Here is a 20,438-nt window from a genome sequence, read left to right as displayed (position 1 = left end):
TGAATGACGTTGTTATTTGAAAAATACGTAATAGAAAATAAAGTTTACTGACTCTAAACGTTTTGAATGTCATTGATGTCCAAAGTCCAAAACAAAGGGAAACTGAGACATATGCATGGATGAGAGTGGTTATTTCGTCCATCTGCGCCCTAATGTGTATGACATTTAAAAGCTCCAACCTCAACCTGAAAAAAATCTGAGATCATTTTTGTTTTATTTTACAGCTTTAACCAATGACGCACTTTCGTTTACCCGAGTAATCATGACGGTAGGCCATGTGTCTGATGGCCTGATCGGACACAGCTGTGATCTGCGGTCGTGTCCCTTAGCATGGTCAACAACAGATTTGAGCGGATAAATTAAACTCATATGATGAAGAGGAGCCATCTAGTGGTCATTGCATTATTTACTTTAACCTAGTACTAATCTCAGTGCAATGCTTGATATCCCTATTGGTTTATTTTCTGGCTATTTTTGTATGTTGTTGTGCTATCAGAGTTTGTCCCAAGTTTTTTCTGCGCTGTCTGAGTTTAATAGAGCGAAGCGGGGCGAGAGAAAGGGGGGATGTAGAGCACATTATGAAAGCAGCACGCAGAGCTCAACTCTGATTGAAAACATTCCAGTGCAGATCACGTCTTTAAAGAGCTCTCGTCATGAAGAATCAAACCATTCCTTGATCTTCTGAGAGTAAAGAGAAAACAACTGCAACTTTCTCAAAATTTCCTTCTCAAAAAAACAACAACTTGTTCTGAATTTCCAAAACGTTCTGAGGTCAGACACATGAATACATCCATATTACTCTGAGGTAATTATAGAGGAAGCAGGAAACACACAATTATTCCTAAACTCCGGAATAAAACGTAGAATGCTGTCGAAGCCTGTGCCGTTTCAGAGTGTGTGTAGCACCTACTGCTCTGCAGATCTGTCATTTCTGTCTGATCTCAATAATTTGCATCATATTTCAGAAAAGTGCCCGTATTTCGCTATTTTAAAAGCTTCTAATTTTGTTTTGGAGGTCTCTCACGACAGATCTACATGCATCACATCGGTTCTCACAATGGTTTGTTCAAAGATTCATTCTCTCTAAACCCCGCTATTCCACAAGCCTGCTCTGCTCTGATTGGTCAGATTGTCCAGCTCCAGTCTGTTGTGATTGGTCTACTCTGCTCTAATTGGCCACATGGCCCAGTCTGTTGTGATTGGTCTACTCTGCTCTGATTGGTTAGATGGCCCAGTCTGTTGTGATTGGTCTTCTCTGCTCTGATTGGTTAGATGGCCCAGTCTGTAGTGATTGGTCCAGTCTGCTCTGATTGGTCAGATGGCCTAGTCGGTTGTGATTGGTCTTCTCTGCTCTGATTGGTTAGATGGCCCAGTCTGTTGTGATTGGTCTAGTCTGCTCTGATTGGTTAGATGGCCCAGTCGGTTGTGATTGGTCTACTCTGCTCTGATTGGTCAGATGGCCCAGTCTGTTGTGATTGGTCTACTCTGCTCTGATTGGTTAGATGGCCCAGTCTGTTGTGATTGGTCCAGTCTGCTCTGATTGGTCAGATGGCCTAGTCGGTTGTGATTGGTCTTCTCTGCTCTGATTGGTCAGATGGCCCAGTCTGTTGTGATTGGTCTAGTCTGCTCTGATTGGTCAGATGGCCCAGTCGGTTGTGATTGGTCTTCTCTGCTCTGATTGGTTAGATGGCCCAGTCGGTTGTGATTGGTCTACTCTGCTCTGATTGGTCAGATGGCCCAGTCTGTTGTGATTGGTCTACTCTGCTCTGATTGGTCAGATGGCCCAGTCTGTTGTGATTGGTCTACTCTGCTCTGATTGGTCAGATGGCCCAGTCTATTGTGATTGGTCTTCTCTGCTCTGATTGGTTAGATGGCCCAGTCTGTTGTGATTGGTCTACTCTGCTCTGATTGGCCAGATGGCCTAGTCGGTTGTGATTGGTCTTCTCTGCTCTGATTGGTTAGATGGCACAGTCGGTTGTGATTGGTCTACTCTGCTCTGATTGGTCAGATGGCCCAGTCTGTTGTGATTGGTCTAGTCTGCTCTGGTTGGTTAGATGGCCCAGTCGGTTGTGATTGGTGACAAACCAAACTCTTCCAGTCTCATCTACAACTACATTGTCTGAGGGCGGGGCAAAGACGACATCGTTCACGGGTTACATAGGTATGACGACTTGTTTCGGCAGTTCATATTGTTTTTGACAATAAATTTATTTTTTGTAGATTTTGATCTTTAAAACTTTGCAGACCTTTTACATTCACAAACAGCTATATTACACACTAATAATAATGGTAATATTCGAAAAAGCAAGATTTTGATCCTTGGAAAAAGAGTATCTATGAAGTGTCCAGGTAAAGAGTAAAGCCTCTTACTGTATAACTGTCATAAGGAAGTTCACAAAGTTTGATTAGCTTACATGACAGTGAGAGGACATCTGTCTGAAATCAACAAACTGATACTAAAAAAACAAACAAAAAAAACCGTCAAGACCCAACAAGTTCCAACCAACCAGAGCTGATAACAGCAGACAGATCAGATAGATCCGTTTCTGTCTGTCTGAGGCAGAGCAATACATCAGTCACACACAGTGATAACATCTCTCTGTAGAACTAAAGAGTCTCTCAAAGATTTACAACTTCACATGCAAAGCAGAGAACAGTTAAAAGCATCTGCACCGTTTTATTCTGTAGCACAAATATTGCATAATGTGCATTTTCAACTCAACAATCAACTCAACCGATTCAGTTCAGTTTGTGCTTACCTCAGCTTGAACCAGTACAATTCAAATACTAAAATATCTATAAAGGAATAAAGTATTCAACTGTAAAGAACACATTAGGTATATTTTAAGATATTTTACCTCATTATCAAAAGAAAATAAAAACATTATTTTCATGAAAGTGCAATGTGACCTAGACATGTTCTTGGTGGGTTTTGTGAGATTCGCCCTAAAAGAACGATACTAGAAAAAAAAAAAGTTCAAACTTAGCAATCTAATGTAATAAAAAATGGTCTAAAAAAATGTCATACAAATCGGTTCAGTACAAGCACGTACAGAATAAAAATGTACAACAGTTTTAAAATCACATATAAATAACATCATAGACTGAGTTTCTTTAAGAATAAATAAGAGAACTAGTATTAGTAGATGTAGTGTTAAAACACACTGGCAGGGGCACAGGAGCACTACAAAATCAGACATGTATGACATTGATTTCATATACAGCATATCTAGAAGTCTTTATATGACTGCTCTGCTGAGATCTATTGTGCAGTGAGCAGGGAGGCGATGTAGACCCAAACGGAGAGCACGTTACCGGGGTACGGGTGCACGTGGACCGCCAGGGCAAACTCCACGTTTGGCGCTTCCGCCTTATGAACCCCTGTGCTGTGAACGGCTTCAATGATTGGCCGAATCTCTGAGAAAGGAAGGTGCAGGGGAAACCCAGATATCTGAAACAGAACAATTAACATGTATGATTAAATACAGTAGCCTTATACTGATCTGAGAACAGTGTTAGCTAAATGAGCTGGCATTTGGGTGTTTCAGAGAGACGGAGATCAGGATTGGAAAATAAACATTATTTACACAAACAAAACAAGAGTAAATCCATGCACGGGACAGGGAGAAGTAGACAAAAACAGAGTAAATCCAAAAATAGGGACAACGACGCACACGATACATCCACAGAGGACAACAACAGCAGACACTGAACAAGGGAAACAAATACACCGGATAACGAGAGGCTAACTAGCAACAGGTGAGGGTAATCAATCACTATGGCAACAACAAACAAGGGTAACTATAGAAACAAAGTATACCAGGAACTAAACAGAGGACGTGAACACTGGGAACAGAAAATACACTTCAAAATAAAAGTCCAAACAGTACAACAAGAAACACAAAACCAGGGAACATTTAACAGCGTCATTACTAGCAGAGCACTCACCGTGTATTCTCCCAGAAGGCTTTGCAGCTCGAGGCGATGTTCCTCAGCCACCTCTCGTCCTCCGCTCAGCTCTAACTTTGGCAGGAACTGGCGTAGCGTAGAGATGCAGTAGCGGTTCCAGCGAGTGGGGTGACGGGGGCGCCAGTCCATGATCTTCTCCCTCAAAACCTTCTCTATCCTACATCACGGGAGCATGATTACTGCATATGAATATTTCATAACATGCCCTAAAATACGTGTACCTACAGTGGATGTGAGAAGTCTACACCGCCCTGTTAAAACAGTTGATTATTGTGATGTAAAAAAATTAGCCCAGATATGACAGGTTTGGCCAATACCGATAATTCTTTATATTTGAAAGACAATAACCAATATATTGGCCGATAAATCTAAATCCAAATCCAAATTTTGATATCATTTTTGAGAGCCTGATTACAAAAACAAAAGTCTTACCCTTCAAATTCATGTCCCAAACACACAATTATAAGGATGTTTTTTTTATGTAGCCGATATGACAGACTTATGTTGCACCATTATTTATCGGCTTTAATATATCGGTCAAATTTTCTTATAGGGCCAATAACGAAAACATTAAAAATGAACATCGGCTGATACTGATATGGTGGCCGCATAAGTGTTCACACCCCTGAACTGGTGCGTGTCTAAACAAGACTTTTACTACTAACCTGTCTTGTAACTCCACGGCAGCTGCTTTGTCCGTGCGTCGGTACACTAGTGCCTCCGGCTGAAAAACATCACTCAAAATCAATTCTGACAACACAATTTGTGACCCTGTTAAATGGAGGCCTGTGATTGGTGGAGCCGTCCTCACCTGCACACTAGAGAGGCCGGGGTCAGGGAACGATCGTGAGAAAAACGGTTTCCAGAGCTTTGGCTTAGAGACATCAAAACTCATTCTCACGGGTGCAGCGTACGGCTGGATATTAAACCACACCTGAGACACATGGGCACAAATGTACAAATAATCATACACTATTTGACCACATCATATAAAATAAAAGCCAAAACACACTGGAATCAACTTCAGTGCAGCAAACAGGTCAAACGTTTTTAAATATTTGTTTAGTTTTTGAGGCTCTTCTGCTCACCAAGGCTGCATTTATTTGATCAAAAATAAAGTAAATATTGAGAAATATTATTACAATTTAAAATAACTGTTTTTCTGTGTATATATATTTTAAAGTGTCATCTTGGTGAGCAGAAGCAACTTTTAAAATCAATACAAAATCTTAATTATTCCAAACTTTTAAACAGCAGTGCATTTGAAATTGATTGTAATATGTATTTTTGCACTGCTTAAAGGTTGGGTAGGTAAGAATCGTCTAAAGAACTTTTTTTCACATTGGCTTAAACTGTCTTTATATACCAATACATAATTAAAATGTAAGTACTTTGAAAAAGCGAGTATAAAAATTGAGTGACTATAGTGTATTTAATCTTCAAAAAACACAGCTCATTAATTCCTACCGGGACGAAACAAGTGATTGGCTTGCGCGACTGTCACTCTCCGTCGCCATGACTACCGCCGCTATTACTGGCTCTGCCCACGTGCGCGCAGTCGCGCACCCGTTTTTAGGTGGGAGTGAATGGAATTAATGAGCTGTGTTTATTGAAGATTAAATACACTAGAGTCACTCAGTTTTGTATACTCTCTATTTCAGAGTACTTGCATTTGAATTATGTATTGGTATATAAAGACAGTTTAAACAAATTTGAATAAAAGTTTTTTTTAGACAATTCTGACCTACCCTACCTTTAAGTCAGTTATGTGAGTTGTATATGTGGTTACACTAACGTTGTCTGAGTTGATCAGGCAGCCGATGGTCTGTAGGGGGCAGAATATGTCGTACTGTCCGTAGTGCTGCCCAGTGCTGGGATTCCAGATCAGATAGCGGTTCTGCTCATACGTCAGAACGTACGCTGTAGGGCCCTGAAACATGACAGCCATCAAACAACATGTCCATCTCCACTGATGCATGAAGTCAGTCTCACGAACACAGAGATGAGAAAGATGGGATTATCCCACATTAGCAAGTTGTTAATTTTGAGGGCAAAAGTCTTCTGTCAATAGCGTAGTGACGTATGAAGCACACAAGTCACTGTGGTTCAAACCAAGCTTTCTGCTGGTCAGTGTGGCGAATTCACGTGACCAACTTGAATCTGATGCGAAATCTAGTGAGGAAATCTGTCATCCTCACCTGACTTTCCTGATTGCTTGGATTGCTATTGAAACGACTGGACTTGACCTGTGTGAATTAGCCAAACACGATTAGCAGAGAGGCCCGTGACTGAGACGGAGACTCACCTCAGGAATGGCGGATCCTATGATCAGCCAAGCCCGTCTCCCCATTGACAGGAAGTAGTTACAGAGCAGAACTGCATGCTCCTCCTCATCTCCAGCTAGCAGCGTTAGGAATTGCTAAAAACAGCACAAATTAAACATAGAGCATATATATATATATTAGGACTGTCAAAAGATTAATCGTGATTAATCACATCCAAAATAAAAGTTTGTGTTTACATAATATATGTGTGTATACTATGTAGAATTATTATGTATAAATACACACACATTGCATTTATATACTGTATATAAATTTATATTATTTATATTATATATAAATATTTTATATATAAATATAACCAATTTTTCTTAAATATATACATGATTGTATGTGTTTTTATATATATAAATAATTATACACAGTTCACACAAATATATTATGGAAACAAAACTTTTATTTTGGATGCGATTAATCGCGATTCATCTTTTGACAGTCCTAATATATATATATATATATTCAAATTAGAAATTATTCAGACACCAGATATCATTTTTGATATTTTTTTTTACTAGTGGTTGCAGGACTAGTAACATTTATACAAATTTAGGACCAAAAATTATTCAGACACTTTGACCTGATCATGTTTTGCTGAAGTGTTTTTTCTTTAATTGCTAATGCGACGTTTTAACACAGAACAAAATGAAGCATTGCTTGGTAATTGAAAGTTCGGAAAGACCCGCCCCCCTTAGTTACTGTCGCTATGTCCGACAAGCTACGCCGCTCTCACACACACCATGTTCTCACGCAGTGAAAAACACATCGCGGAGCAGAGAGGAGACTGACAACACACTGACAGACACACACCAGGTTACTTTTCGGTTACTTTTGATATTAAACAAAGTCTCACCTTTCAAATTTGGTCATTTTTTAAAATTCATTTTAACAATAAATAGCGTTTTGTGGCTCTTTAATGTGTCTAGTAGATCGCTGTGTCGCCTCAGTTAAAGCTGCTCGTGAACCGATCATCTCTTCCTTCTAGTTCATTTATAGCATCAAATAAACATGTATGAACATCAGAAGGAATGTTGTTTTAACCGCGGAAAGGCGTCAGTACACTCCGCTTCTCAAGTTCAAATCCTCTCATGTTAATCTACTAACTCTCCAGACCGCTTTGTCCGACAAAATGGCGGATGGCGAAGTATGATTGGCCAGATCACCTGTCAATCAAGCTCCCTGCGAAGGGTCAATTGGTTGAGCTAAACTGGTATTATCTAATTGTGTAGTTAAATTTAACAGCTGACAGATATTCATCATAATTCATGTGTGAAACGTCTAACAGAAGGATGGACAAAACCAGTGAAATATCCACTGATCTGATAACTCTGTTCTTCTCATATTTCATTACCATTTTTTAAACTATAGCGAATAAACTGTGATAATGTAAGAAATGTTGAAGGTGTCTGAATAAATTTTGGTTTGACTATATATATATAACACAAACTCAAAGAACAGAAGCAAATGATGAGAGAAGCGCCTCACGTCGCACGTGCTCCATAAGTCACAGACTCCTGCGAACGACACGCTGTCTGGAAGAGAGGGAACGAGCGACACGTATCGTGCAACTAACTCCTGAGGAGAGACAGAGCGGGAGGATGAACAGAAAGACACCAGAGGAGGACGTGTGTGTGTGTGTGTGTGTGTGTACGGACCGCGGTCTCCTGAGGGCTGTTGGGGAAAGCGTCCAGCAGCTCCTGCGGGGGGTTCAGAGGTCGTATGAAGCGTGTGACGAACACGGTTTTGCCGTTGATGTCGATGACGGTAGAGAGACAGGGCCGGTCGGGGAAATGCCGACTTGCCTCCTTCTCAAAGACTTCACTCGCTATCAGCAAACGCTCAACCTCCTGACTGTCAAACTGAGAGGAGGGAAAGCTCACTAGCACAGCGGTTTCTCTTATATTCATTCATTTGAGCAAAATGTTAATTGTAGACATTGCTAATCTTAGATACAGTACATCCACTACCGTTTGGGGTCGGTATGATTTTTTGTATGTGTTTGAAAGTAATCTTTTATGCTCACCAATCAAAAATTCAGTAAAAACAGTAATACTGTGAAATATTATTACAATTAAAAATAACTGTTTTCTATGGAAGCTTGTTTCCGCCGTGGAATAAAAAAAGATAATTGCAACTTTTGTCTCACAATTCCCACATTTTTCCTCGCAGTTCTCACTTTTTCTCGCAATTCTGACTGTCTGGCAATTGTAGGTTTATATATCGCAAATCTGACTTTATTAATTTGCATTTGCGACTTTATATAACACAATTGCGTGTAAAATGTATTATGAGATAAAAAGATTACCTTTTTTATTCAGTGACGGAAACAAGCATCCTTAGTTTCAATATTGTAAAATGTAATTTATTCCTGCGATCAAAGCTGAATGTTCAGCATCATTACTCCAGTCTTCAGTGTCACATGACCCTGCGCAATAAACATTTCTTATTATCATTATGTTAAAAACAGCTGTGCTGCTTCATTTTAGTGTGGAAATATTATATTAGTATATAAATAGTATATTTTTTCATTATTTTATGATGAATAGAAAGATTAGAAAAGAACAGTGTTTATTTGAAACAGTAAACATGTTTATAATGTAAAAGATTTCTATCACTTTATGGCATCCCTGCTGAATTAAACTATTCATTTCTTATGAAAAAAATAAATAAAAAATCAAACTGACCCCAAACTTTTGACTGGTAACGTATAAACAAGTAAATTTGACATGGAGAGATATTACACTTCCTGATCTAAACAAAACTCCACTAACACACAACACTTACAGGGATGTTCTGGGCAAAGCTACACGTAGTACAAGTAAAGCTCTATGACGCTCACAGATGCTGTCGCTCACGACAGAAAAACATTTCAACTTATCTCTCCATTAGTGAAACGAACACAAATCGTGTAATGCACTTACTTACAAGTCTATGGGGCAACCGAATTAAGATATTCTGAAATGTTTCAAATAGAAATGTGCGGCTTGTGTATTTGTTAAAGCACTTATATTAATGTATCTCCTTCAAATGTGATTTATATGAGCTGTGAAGTTTCTAAATGGACTTTTAGAGGCGAGCTACAGTTCTGGGTTCCTGTGGGTGGATTTCTGACATGTGCATTTCATGTGAAAATCTCCCAGTTTACTGGCATTATAACTTTACACAGACAAGGCTACTCATAAATGTTACAACATTGATCCCATATTAACAGAGCATTTTAAAATATGTTGGTCATACTCCAAGAAAAGTGTGTATTTTACTGTAATTGAGGGATAAGTCGAAAATATTTCCTGTGGTAATTGACATAAATTCAGATTGCTGTACTTCTACTGATCCCAGAATATTCCTTCATAAAACTAGGATATCTGGAATATAAGACTCCAAATCTGTTACCTTTATTTCCTTCATCTATTAAAAGCAGTCCAAAGACAAAAAATAACAGAGAGAGAGAGAGAGAGAATACTGAACAAAATGATACAAATCATACTTTTCTCTTAAAAGCCGTTTTGGTTAAGAAGATAAGAATTAAAATACATAAGCTCATCAGATAGCACACGACGCGGTCAGCTTTGGCTCCTGTACCTTCTCTCTGACGGTGTCTCCAGGCACCAGCTGGGGCTCAATGGTGATGAAGAGGCTGAGGAAGGTGCCTTCGCTCAGGCTGCGGATGGTGTCGTATCCCCCTTCACTGCCCAGACTTCTCTCCTTACTGTATCCCAGCAGCACTGGAGGAGTGGACACCTTAAACGTCCCGTCAATCTAAACTCGCAACGTACAAATAAAACAAAACTAAAAGATCACGATCAATCGAACATGGATATTTTCAGCTTTACGGAAATAAAATAGCCAATCAAATTTAAGGGTGTGTTCGCACTTGTAGTTCGGTTCTCTTTGCAGACAAAAAAAAAAGAAAATTACACATTTAGTCCTGGCTTGCTTAGTCATTTTAAACACCGAACCTAAACATATAAAATAAAGAACAGCTTTTATGATGTATATTTTCCAACAGAACTTACCGAATATATAAAACAATGCTGTGTTCTGGGCTAAATTTGCATCTTCTGACATCACATCCTTTTTTTGTTTTGTTTAGATGTCTTTGGTCTATGCTGGGTTCATATACAGTCGAACCGCACCAGAATGCACTTGGAAGTGGATCTCGGTCTACTTTTTTGGTGTGCGTGGTTTACACTTAAGGCACATTCACACCAAGGACAATAACTGTAAAGATATAGTTCTAAAAAACATCTAAATATAAAAGAAAAGCTGAGTCCACACAACAACTATAACCATAGTGGCGCAGTGAAACAATATGGTTGGAATAACTTTCAGAACGATTATTTTTTTCCAGCTGATGAATGATAAAACCACTGACAGCCAATCAGAATCCATCCTGCTTTAAAGAGCTCAGGCATTTAAAACAAAACTGGAGTGTGCGCTTAGAATAAACAAAACAATATCATCCGCTGGACACTAATATAGTTATCTTTATAGTGAACAGGCTTTTATTCAAATGAACTGTACTAACAGAGCAATCGCACCAGAGTTTGTTTTCACTGAACCAAACCTGCCACATGTGAACACACCCAAACAGAAATGAAAGAAAGGTTGAATGAAAGACAGAGACACAGAGTTGGTATGAAGGATTAGCGTTTAGCATCTTGCCCGAGACTGCAGGTAGATGGTGCTGAAGGGAATCTTGATGGAGCCGAGCCAGTGCCTCGCTATACGGGTGTGAATGGTGTTTTCTCTCTCCCTCTCGTCCTGAAGGAGTTAAGATGTCAGTATCACATCATGAAGATCACCGCGACACACATCTGGATGTTTCTCACCTCCACCACATCACTGAGAAGCTCGTCGAAGATGTTGATGAAGACCTCGTCTCTGACCGACTGCAGGCTGGTGGAGCTGTAGTCTCCGTTTGGAGCACTGAGTGAGATCAAGCAAAACAAGATCATCATGATAATACTTCAGCTCTATGTGAAAACTGAGGAAATAACACTTCTGACTAATAACCTCGTGAACTGCCTGCCAAACCACCATTTTACGGCATCATAGGTGCACTCCCAATATGAAGGGACATTATGCGGCCTTCTAACACACTTCATTTTTGGCCAAATTGTATCATTGCACAATGAAAAAAAAGAACTCAGAAGAAATGGAAAATTTTCATAAATGTATATTTATGCTTCATTCAATACTGGGGAATATCAATTAAAACAATTTATTTAGTTTAAAGAAATAATAAATGTTTATATTTTTCCAATCTTTATGCTTCATTTAGTACTGGAGAATATCAATATAAATGTGTTCAAAGAAATAATAAATATTCTTAAAGTGTTTTTTTAACCTTTATGCTTCATTCAATACTGGAGCATATCAATAAAAATACAATTTGTTCAAAGAAGTAATACATATTATTATTTTTTCCCCCAATATTTATGCTTCATTCAGTACTGGAGAATATTAATTAAAATTTGTTCAAAGAAATTATAAATTTTATTAATGTATTTTTTTTTTTTATCTTTATGCTTCATTCAATACTGGAGAATATCAATAAAAATAAATTTTGCTCAAAGAAATAATAAATATTATTATTGTAAATTTATTTTAGAAAATATGTTTGTTTCATTAAATACCGGCCAATATTAATAAAATAAAATCTGTCAAGAAATAATAGATACTACTGATGCACTTTTTTTGTATGCACTACTGAATACTTGTGCTTTATTCAATACTGGAGAATATCAAGAAACAAAATAAAGAAACTGTAATTTTTCAAGATAAATTATCAATATTAATGTACATTTATTTAAAAAAAATGATGTTTAATTTGATACTGAAGAATATCAAGAAAAAAAGGCCTATTTTACCCCCATTTTGTTCTATGTGCTGTGGATTTATATGCTTATTAGAGTAATGTGTTATCAGTTTAGCAACATGCTATTCGTGTGTTGCTTGGAGCCGCTGACAAATGAGCCACGGTTGAGGGATTAGAAGACAGCAGCCTATGCAGACAGCAAGCCGTTCACTAGGTTGAAGACAGCAGCCTATGCAGACAGCAAGCCGTTCACTAGGTTGAAGACAGCAGCCTATGCAGACAGCAAGCCGTTCACTAGGTTGAAGACAGCAGCCTATGCAGACAGCAAGCCGTTCACTAGGTTGAAGACAGCAGCCTATGCAGACAGCAAGCCGTTCACTAGGTTGAAGACAGCAGCCTATGCAGACAGCAAGCCGTTCACTAGGTAGAAGACAGCAGCCTATGCAGACAGCAAGCCGTTCACTAGGTTGAAGACAGCAGCCTATGCAGACAGCAAGCCGTTCACTAGGTTAAAGACAGCAGCCTATGTAGACAGCAAGCCGTTCACTAGGTAGAAGACAGCAGCCTATGCAGACAGCAAGCCGTTCACTAGGTTGAAGACAGCAGCCTATGCAGACAGCAAGCCGTTCACTAGGTTAAAGACAGCAGCCTATGTAGACAGCAAGCCGTTCACTAGGTAGAAGACAGCAGCCTATGCAGACAGCAAGCCGTTCACTAGGTTGAAGACAGCAGCCTATGCAGACAGCAAGCCGTTCACTAGGTTGAAGACAGCAGCCTATGCAGACAGCAAGCCGTTCACTAGGTTAAAGACAGCAGCCTATGTAGACAGCAAGCCGTTCACTAGGTAGAAGACAGCAGCCTATGCAGACAGCAAGCCGTTCACTAGGTTGAAGACAGCAGCCTATGCAGACAGCAAGCCGTTCACTAGGTTGAAGACAGCAGCCTATGCAGACAGCAAGCCGTTCACTAGGTTGAAGACAGCAGCCTATGCAGACAGCAAGCCGTTCAATAGGTTGAAGACAGCAGCCTATGCAGACAGCAAGCCGTTCACTAGGTAGAAAACAGCAGCCTATGCAGACAGCAAGCCGTTCACTAGGTTGAAGACAGCAGCCTATGCAGACAGCAAGCCGTTCACTAGGTTGAAGAACAGAGCTATGGTGGCATGCTGATGTGATGTTACACCGGCTCTCAAAGCCTGACCTGAACGGCAGAACAATCTCCTCGTTCCAGCAGGGGTTAGGACCCTCGGCGGCGGACGTCTGCAGCACTGAACGCTGGAAGGACACCTCCACAAACGGCCTGATCAGAGGCTAAAACACATGCATGAATACACAGTTCTGAGAAAAGCTGTTGAAAATGTGATTATTTGCTAGATGTCTGTGCTCCCTCACAAACTACATCTCTTTGATGTTCTCTGGATTTGTTTGTTTGATTGGACTGCATGATGAGTAATATTACGACATTCACTTACACACTGTAAAAGCACAACAGTAAAAGTAGACGCCTCCGTCTCAACATACTGTACGTGACCGTTGCGACGTATATTCACATCAAATGTCAACGCAGAGGAACTGGACACTGCAGTTCACAAAAGTTCATTATTTGCATGTGATTTAAAGCTTTGCTGGTTAAACGTCATTCACACGCTTTTCTGAGTGCAAACACCCGACGCGCACATGCACTAAAAGCCTGTCAAACAGCGCCTGGTTACTGGGATAAGTTATCTTTCGAGTCTTATTGCGCTAATACTGTCAAATACACACAATGTTTACATAAGCAAAGTTGGACATGTCTAAAGTGAAAGAAAACAGAAAATGTAGAGAAAATCTGCTTGTTAAATGTGTGTATATTAGACGCGTCACGTGCAGGTCTTAAAGAGACAGTACCCATATATATAATAGTAAACACGCTGCCGCTTGTCCTTAAAGTGATAGTTCACCCAAAAATATAAATGATGTTATTATTTACTCACTCTAATGTTGTTCCAAACCTGTATTAACCCTTTCGCACGTACGATCACACCGTTGTGATCAGTCTTGGCTGGTCCCTGGAGTGTACGATCACACCGGTGTGATCAGTCTTGGCTGGTCCCTGGAGTGTACGATCACACCGGTGTGATCAGTCTTGGCTGGTCCCTGGAGTGTACGATCACACCGGTGTGATCAGTCTTGGCTGGTCCCTGGAGTGTACGATCACACCGGTGTGATCAGTCTTGGCTGGTCCCTGGAGTGTACGATCACACCGGTGTGATCAGTCTTGGCTGGTCCCTGGAGTGTACGATCACACCGGTGTGATCAGTCTTGGCTGGTCCCTGGAGTGTACGATCACACCGGTGTGATCAGTCTTGGCTGGTCCCTGGAGTGTACGATCACACCGGTGTGATCAGTCTTGGCTGGTCCCTGGAGTGTACGATCACACCGGTGTGATCAGTCTTGGCTGGTCCCTGGAGTGTACGATCACACCGGTGTGATCAGTCTTGGCTGGTCCCTGGAGTGTACGATCACACCGGTGTGATCAGTCTTGGCTGGTCCCTGGAGTGTACGATCACACCGGTGTGATCAGTCTTGGCTGGTCCCTGGAGTGTACGATCACACCGGTGTGATCAGTCTTGGCTGGTCCCTGGAGTGTACGATCACACCGGTGTGATCAGTCTTGGCTGGTCCCTGGAGTGTACGATCACACCGGTGTGATCAGTCTTGGCTGGTCCCTGGAGTGTACGATCACACCGGTGTGATTAGAACGGTCAGCGCATCACGTGATCAACTGCTAAATTCAAATGTGCTTTGGCGCGTTGGCTGGCGCTGAGCCAGAGATGGACGTGCTCGCGCTTGTCATATATCACAACTATTCAGTGTTTTCAACCACATAATGTTTATTTTAGGTTTCAGGCATTTAAAATTACATAAGTACTAGCAAACCACTGAATTTGAGTTTGTAAAATACACACAGATGTCTATGGAAGCGGCAATAATAATCCTTTCCATTATAATAAGACGAAACGTTTTATTCATATCAGATACACAATGTGTAAGTAGGTTTACATTTTACCCTATTCTTCTCCCAGTTAACCTGCCACTTACTTTCATGTATTTCGTGAGAAGTGGAGGAATTGACGTGTTGTAAATTCTCTGAACTGTGGCACAAACTAACATGGCGCCGCCCATCGCGCATACTGCTCAACTAACGCGATCGTTATAAAAGTGTTTAAACAACCAAACACATCCACATGCACATATTTGACAATCGGAATATCCGTGTTTCATGCTATATATAACATATTGTTGAATATTTTGAATCAAAAAGAGAAAATTACATAAAAGCAGATCATCATTCATTCAGCGCTGTGTTGTGTTTGTGCTGTGTCACGTGACAAGCAATGACACGTCACCATGGAAACGATAAAGTGACAGGTTCTAAATAACGGTCGCCTTGAAAAACTCACGCTGGGGGGTCAGTTAGAATATTTTAAACTTACGAGTGAAAGGGTTAATGTATTTCTTGTGCTGAACACAAAAGAAGATATTCTGAAGAATGTGGCTAACCAAATAGTTGCTGGTCCCCATTGACTTCCATAGTAGAAAAAAAGATATACTATGGAAGTCACTGGGGTACATCAACTGTTTGGTTAGCCACATTCTTTCAAATAACTTTTATTTTCAACAGAAGAAAGAAACTTATTTGGGTTTAAAACAAACAATCAGGCCTTGAATCTGTTGATGGTATGTCATATTTGTATGTCTCAAAATGTCCATTTCTATCCACAAAACTTGCCAGAAGAAGTCATGGTTTAAGGGGTAATAAAAAATAAAAAAACCTTTCAATAAAACTGCATTTGGATCCCCAACCTTCATGTCTCGGAGCAGTTCGTGACGATAAACAGTGTCTCTCAGAAATCGCTTTCTGCACCTTTAAATATAATTACAAGTAAAGGTACAGGATTGATGCAGTGATGCCGTCATGCTGTTACCTGTCCGAAGGGCCACTCACTGCCCTGTTGGTTTATCTGGGACAACACAGGAGCTGCAAACGGCTCTGTGAATGATCGTCCAGACTTAGCCGACACAGGCGGTTTGCTGAAAATACAACAAACAACACATGAGAGAAAGCGGTCATTTAGTGTCCTCTTATCGGGGTGCACAGGTACCTGGTGTGAAGTCTGCGGACAGGGATGTCGTATCCTCTGATGATGTTGACCAGGAGTTTGATGTCTCCATCTGAGAGGTTTTGAGCGGTCACCTTCTTCCTCTCCTTCCTGTGAGGCTTCAGGGGCCGCTTGGGCTCGGCCAGTTTGAACAGGTTCCAGCCCAACACCCTGAAAAAGCACCCGCTGAGAGTCAGTGTGGAGATATCCCATAACACACTGCGGTATTAGTGAGGGATTTCAGTTAACAATACACATTGAGACACAGGACTTTATCAGCCTCACATACAGTTTTTTTTTAAGTCTCTAATTCTATCCTGTACACCCACAAACACACATCTACTAACAGATGCTCACGTTGAACACACAAAATAGTATTTCACGTCTGACTCTATAATGTTATATTATTGAATTTGATTGGTTGAGCGGCATTCCAAGTCCAACAACAAAGAGTTTCTTCAATGTTTGTATCACTGTAGTTGTCTGTGTTTGGACGTTCCTGATAGACTGTCAGTCTGTTAGTGTGTATTAGTGTGTATTAATGGTGGAGATTTATCAGTCACTCTTTCTGCAGGAGACAGAATCATGACTTAACTTCTTACATTTTTTAAGAACGTCATATGGCTTCTGAGAGTGAGAAAAAGCTATAAAGGAAATGTTGTGAAAAGCCCTAATATGGATATGATGTGGGTGTGTTTTATGCAAATTACTACCATGGGGCACGTGATCACTCATTGAGAATATTCAAAATTCATTAACATTACGAGGTTAAGAAATAATTTTTGATGTGCAATTGTGCATACACATGAATTGTGTATTAGGCTAAATTTAAGGTTGAAAATACAAACAATCGACGTAATTATTGGTGAATGAGACCCACTATCTTTACAAGCGAGTCATTGAATTATTTACTTAACTGATTCATTCAAAAACACTTTTTTCAGGAATGAATCACCACTATAGTGTGTTGATTGCGCACTGACTTCGTTTAGTGAATTATTTTAGCTGGCAGAGCCAAAGTAACTGACAATATTGAGTCTAAAATGTCAATGTTTTCATTTATTGATCTGCTGTATAAAAGCTAAATCATACTCCCAATAATGCTGTTGTTCTGAATATCACGGTTACTGTGAAAGCTTAAGCAGAGAAGATTATCTTTCAGCCTGTTCCTCACACAAAGCTTTAATCATTTTATAATGTTGGTTGATGTATGATTTCATTATATGGAAAAGAGCAGCTTGAACACTCAGCTAAACCTCTCCTTTAGTGCTCCACAAAGAAAGAATGGCATTGGGTTTGGAACATAATGCAAAGAGAATATAACTGCACACACTCCCTGAAGCACATTTTATTATTACCAACGTTTCGGCAATTCCTACCTATTCCTAAATAGGAATTATACCTTGACAAAGGCTACTTGTTGTATATAAATAATAAAAAGTGCTTAAAATCCCCCTGTAGTCAATAATTTTATCACTTAAAACTCATCTTTGATCACCAAAATTCCACATTTAAACATTTTCCTTGAAAATTCATGCCTAAAAATAGCTTGAATGTAACTCGACACCCTGGCCTCATTTAGTATATTCTATGCATATGCAAATGAGCCCCGCCTCCACTCACTCACTCAGCTCAGAGATCCACTCGTTGACGATCACACGTTGATCTGATTGGTTACAAGGTAGTTTGTGACGTCAGAAACACCAGCGATTTCACACCGTGTTTTTGAGACTGTCTTTGGTTCACTGCAGTTTTAAGCAGAAAATACTCAGCAATGCTGTCGACTTATGAATTTGCACATGGCTTGTCTTAAAGCAGATTAAAAACACCACAGAGACATATAAACAATATTAAAAGCTTGATTTTCACCACAGGGGGACTTTAAGAGAGTGTGTAGTTATATTATCTTTGCATTAAGTCTTTTCCTTTAACTTGCACCTCAAAAGGTGTGTTTGCTTTGCTTTGTTTTGAGGGATATGGGTTTGTAACAACATGAGGGTGAGTACATACATACATTAGTACAGTTGCTCTAAACACACTATCAGTACTCACCATTCAGCAGATCAAACACACAAACACTCTCTGAGTGTGTGATTTCCACAGTAACACACACACACACACACTGCATTGTGGGACTGGACTCCTCTAACATACTTTACACTGACTAATTCTACAGAAAATGGCATCTCATGAACACACAGATCTGAGGGGGAGGAACACAAGGAAAATAAAGGAATACAAAAGACTGAAAAAAAGAACTGAAAAATCCTCAGAACATACCCAGCACCTGGACCACTGAATATACAAACATACAGGAGAAAAAAAAGAGAAATAAAATACGAGAGCTGTCAAATAAAGATCACTTTATACAGATATCAGATCATAACTGGCGCTCTGCAGTCTGTGCTCAAACTACACTGCTCATGAACATACCATAAACTGCTTACTACATAACAATCATCCTCAAATACAATACTTGTTTAATTAACTACAGTGCATGAACTGGATTTAGCTTGAAAGGAACGTGTCAGGCAGCATTTGTTACTGGGTGAGTGTGTGTACCAGACCACATCTGAATATGACATCTAGGAGTGGGCGGAGTCTTAAAGATGAGGATGCCTCAATACGCCTCTATTTAAAGTCTAATGAAGTAAATGAGATCAACAATAGAGACGTTTTACCCGATACTGGGAACCTCGTCCTCCGAAACCACATCAGACAGCATGAAATGATGCTTCGCTATAAGGGAACGATTAATGACTGACTCCCGAACCTGAGACAAACAGAGAATTTAAGAGGGAATACACACCACATTTATCCTATACACAACTCGCATTACTGTCCACTGTCCTTTCATGTTTAAAACAGAAAGACAAAACATATATTTAGGGTCGGTATGATTTTATATTTAATATTAAATAATAGTTTTATTCATCAAGGATGCATTATATTGATCAAAAGTGACAGTAAAGACATATATATATGTTTATTTTTTAAATAAATGCTGTTCTTTTGAATTTCATACAAGAAACTTGAAAAAAAAAATCATAAATGCTCGTTTAACATCAAATCCTCATATTAAAATGATTTCTGAAGGATCATGTGACACTGAAGGCTGGAGTAATGGTGCTGAAAGTGAAAATCCAGCTTTGATCACAGGAATAAATTACATTTTAACATAGTATATTTAAATAGAAAACAGTTATGTGAAATTGTACTAATAATTCCAAATTTTTTATTAAATAAATGCAGCCAAGGTGAGCTTAAGAGACTTCTTTCAAAAATATTTGTAAAAATCTTCCCGACCCCAAACTTTTGAACGCTAGTCCAAGTAAGAAAGAAAGCAAAATAACTCCATAACTCACTTTTTGCAGATATTTGGCCACGAGGGCTCGATGTGAATCAATGTGCTCTTTTGTATCGATGATCTCGCCATCCTTTAGTCTCTTCTCATAATCCTGAAAACACAATGATGACACAAATCCACCCATTTGTTCTTACATATGTTCAATTAACATATGAACTAATTACAGGTAAATACTTCCTAAAAGATAAGACTGTAATTGCATTGCACTGCAGGTGCTGGAAACCTACATTAACTGCACATTTCATTCACACTTGCCATGACCTTGCACAGACATCTACTCGACACTAGGTGGCACTACAATAAACTATAATAATTGACCATTAAAAAATAATAATAATTCTATTTAATCTTTAAATGCAACTTTTCGACTCCTAGGACGGTCTTCCCATTTTTATAAAGTATATATTTCTCAAACACTATTCATCTAGTCTGGACAATCTTAGGACACCCACCACTTCACAGACAGTTCTGTTGTAAAAATGTTGGACACAGGCCGTTTTAACCGAGCGGCAACCTTCCGGTCTCTCTCTTGAATCCAACACGGTAGTGACTTAAACTGCAATTCATCGACTGGCCGCTAGAGACAGGCTCCAAAAGAGAGTCAATCCCATAGACCCCCATGTTAATATGCCCAATTTTACAGCAGAAAAAAAAACATGTTTACAGCCTGGTACAGAATGTGCTTTTGGTCTATATATTTAATTTTGCCCTTCATGAAAACTGTGAGGGGGGTGAATTTTTTTAAAACTCATCTGTTCAAATTATATTAAGCCTTAAAGTTCTGCATAATTAAGGGCGTGG

At 39.6% G+C, this 20,438-nt stretch overlaps 1 protein-coding gene across 2 annotated transcripts in view; it reads right to left on the bottom strand.

Moving 5' to 3' along the window:
- Positions 1 to 2,661: 2,661 nt before the first annotated feature.
- cc2d2a (coiled-coil and C2 domain containing 2A) overlaps positions 2,662 to 20,438 on the bottom strand; it is a 39,707-nt gene continuing 21,930 nt past the window's right edge. Inside the window, exons 24-41 of one of the 2 annotated variants that reach the window (XM_079588203.1) lie at positions 19,636 to 19,728; positions 18,952 to 19,043; positions 18,551 to 18,565; positions 16,274 to 16,441; positions 16,097 to 16,202; positions 13,330 to 13,439; positions 11,141 to 11,237; positions 10,974 to 11,072; positions 9,891 to 10,067; positions 9,702 to 9,716; positions 7,964 to 8,167; positions 7,794 to 7,883; positions 6,275 to 6,388; positions 5,765 to 5,899; positions 4,781 to 4,903; positions 4,635 to 4,693; positions 3,949 to 4,126; positions 2,662 to 3,451 (exon numbers count right to left, since the gene is read on the bottom strand). In XM_079588203.1, the coding sequence (XP_079444329.1) occupies positions 3,263 to 3,451; positions 3,949 to 4,126; positions 4,635 to 4,693; positions 4,781 to 4,903; positions 5,765 to 5,899; positions 6,275 to 6,388; positions 7,794 to 7,883; positions 7,964 to 8,167; positions 9,702 to 9,716; positions 9,891 to 10,067; positions 10,974 to 11,072; positions 11,141 to 11,237; positions 13,330 to 13,439; positions 16,097 to 16,202; positions 16,274 to 16,441; positions 18,551 to 18,565; positions 18,952 to 19,043; positions 19,636 to 19,728 (2,064 nt within the window). In that variant the 3' untranslated portion in view covers positions 2,662 to 3,262. The remainder of the gene's footprint in view (positions 3,452 to 3,948; positions 4,127 to 4,634; positions 4,694 to 4,780; positions 4,904 to 5,764; positions 5,900 to 6,274; positions 6,389 to 7,793; positions 7,884 to 7,963; positions 8,168 to 9,701; positions 9,717 to 9,890; positions 10,068 to 10,973; positions 11,073 to 11,140; positions 11,238 to 13,329; positions 13,440 to 16,096; positions 16,203 to 16,273; positions 16,442 to 18,550; positions 18,566 to 18,951; positions 19,044 to 19,635; positions 19,729 to 20,438) is intronic. The other variant, XM_079588204.1, reaches the window with a different exon arrangement.

This window comes from Phoxinus phoxinus, assembly GCF_949152265.1.
Source record: "Phoxinus phoxinus genome assembly, chromosome: 18".
NCBI lineage: Eukaryota > Metazoa > Chordata > Actinopteri > Cypriniformes > Leuciscidae > Phoxinus > Phoxinus phoxinus.
The sequence above is the reverse complement of the archived record's forward strand: the minus strand, read 5'-3'. Positions and strand labels throughout refer to the sequence as shown.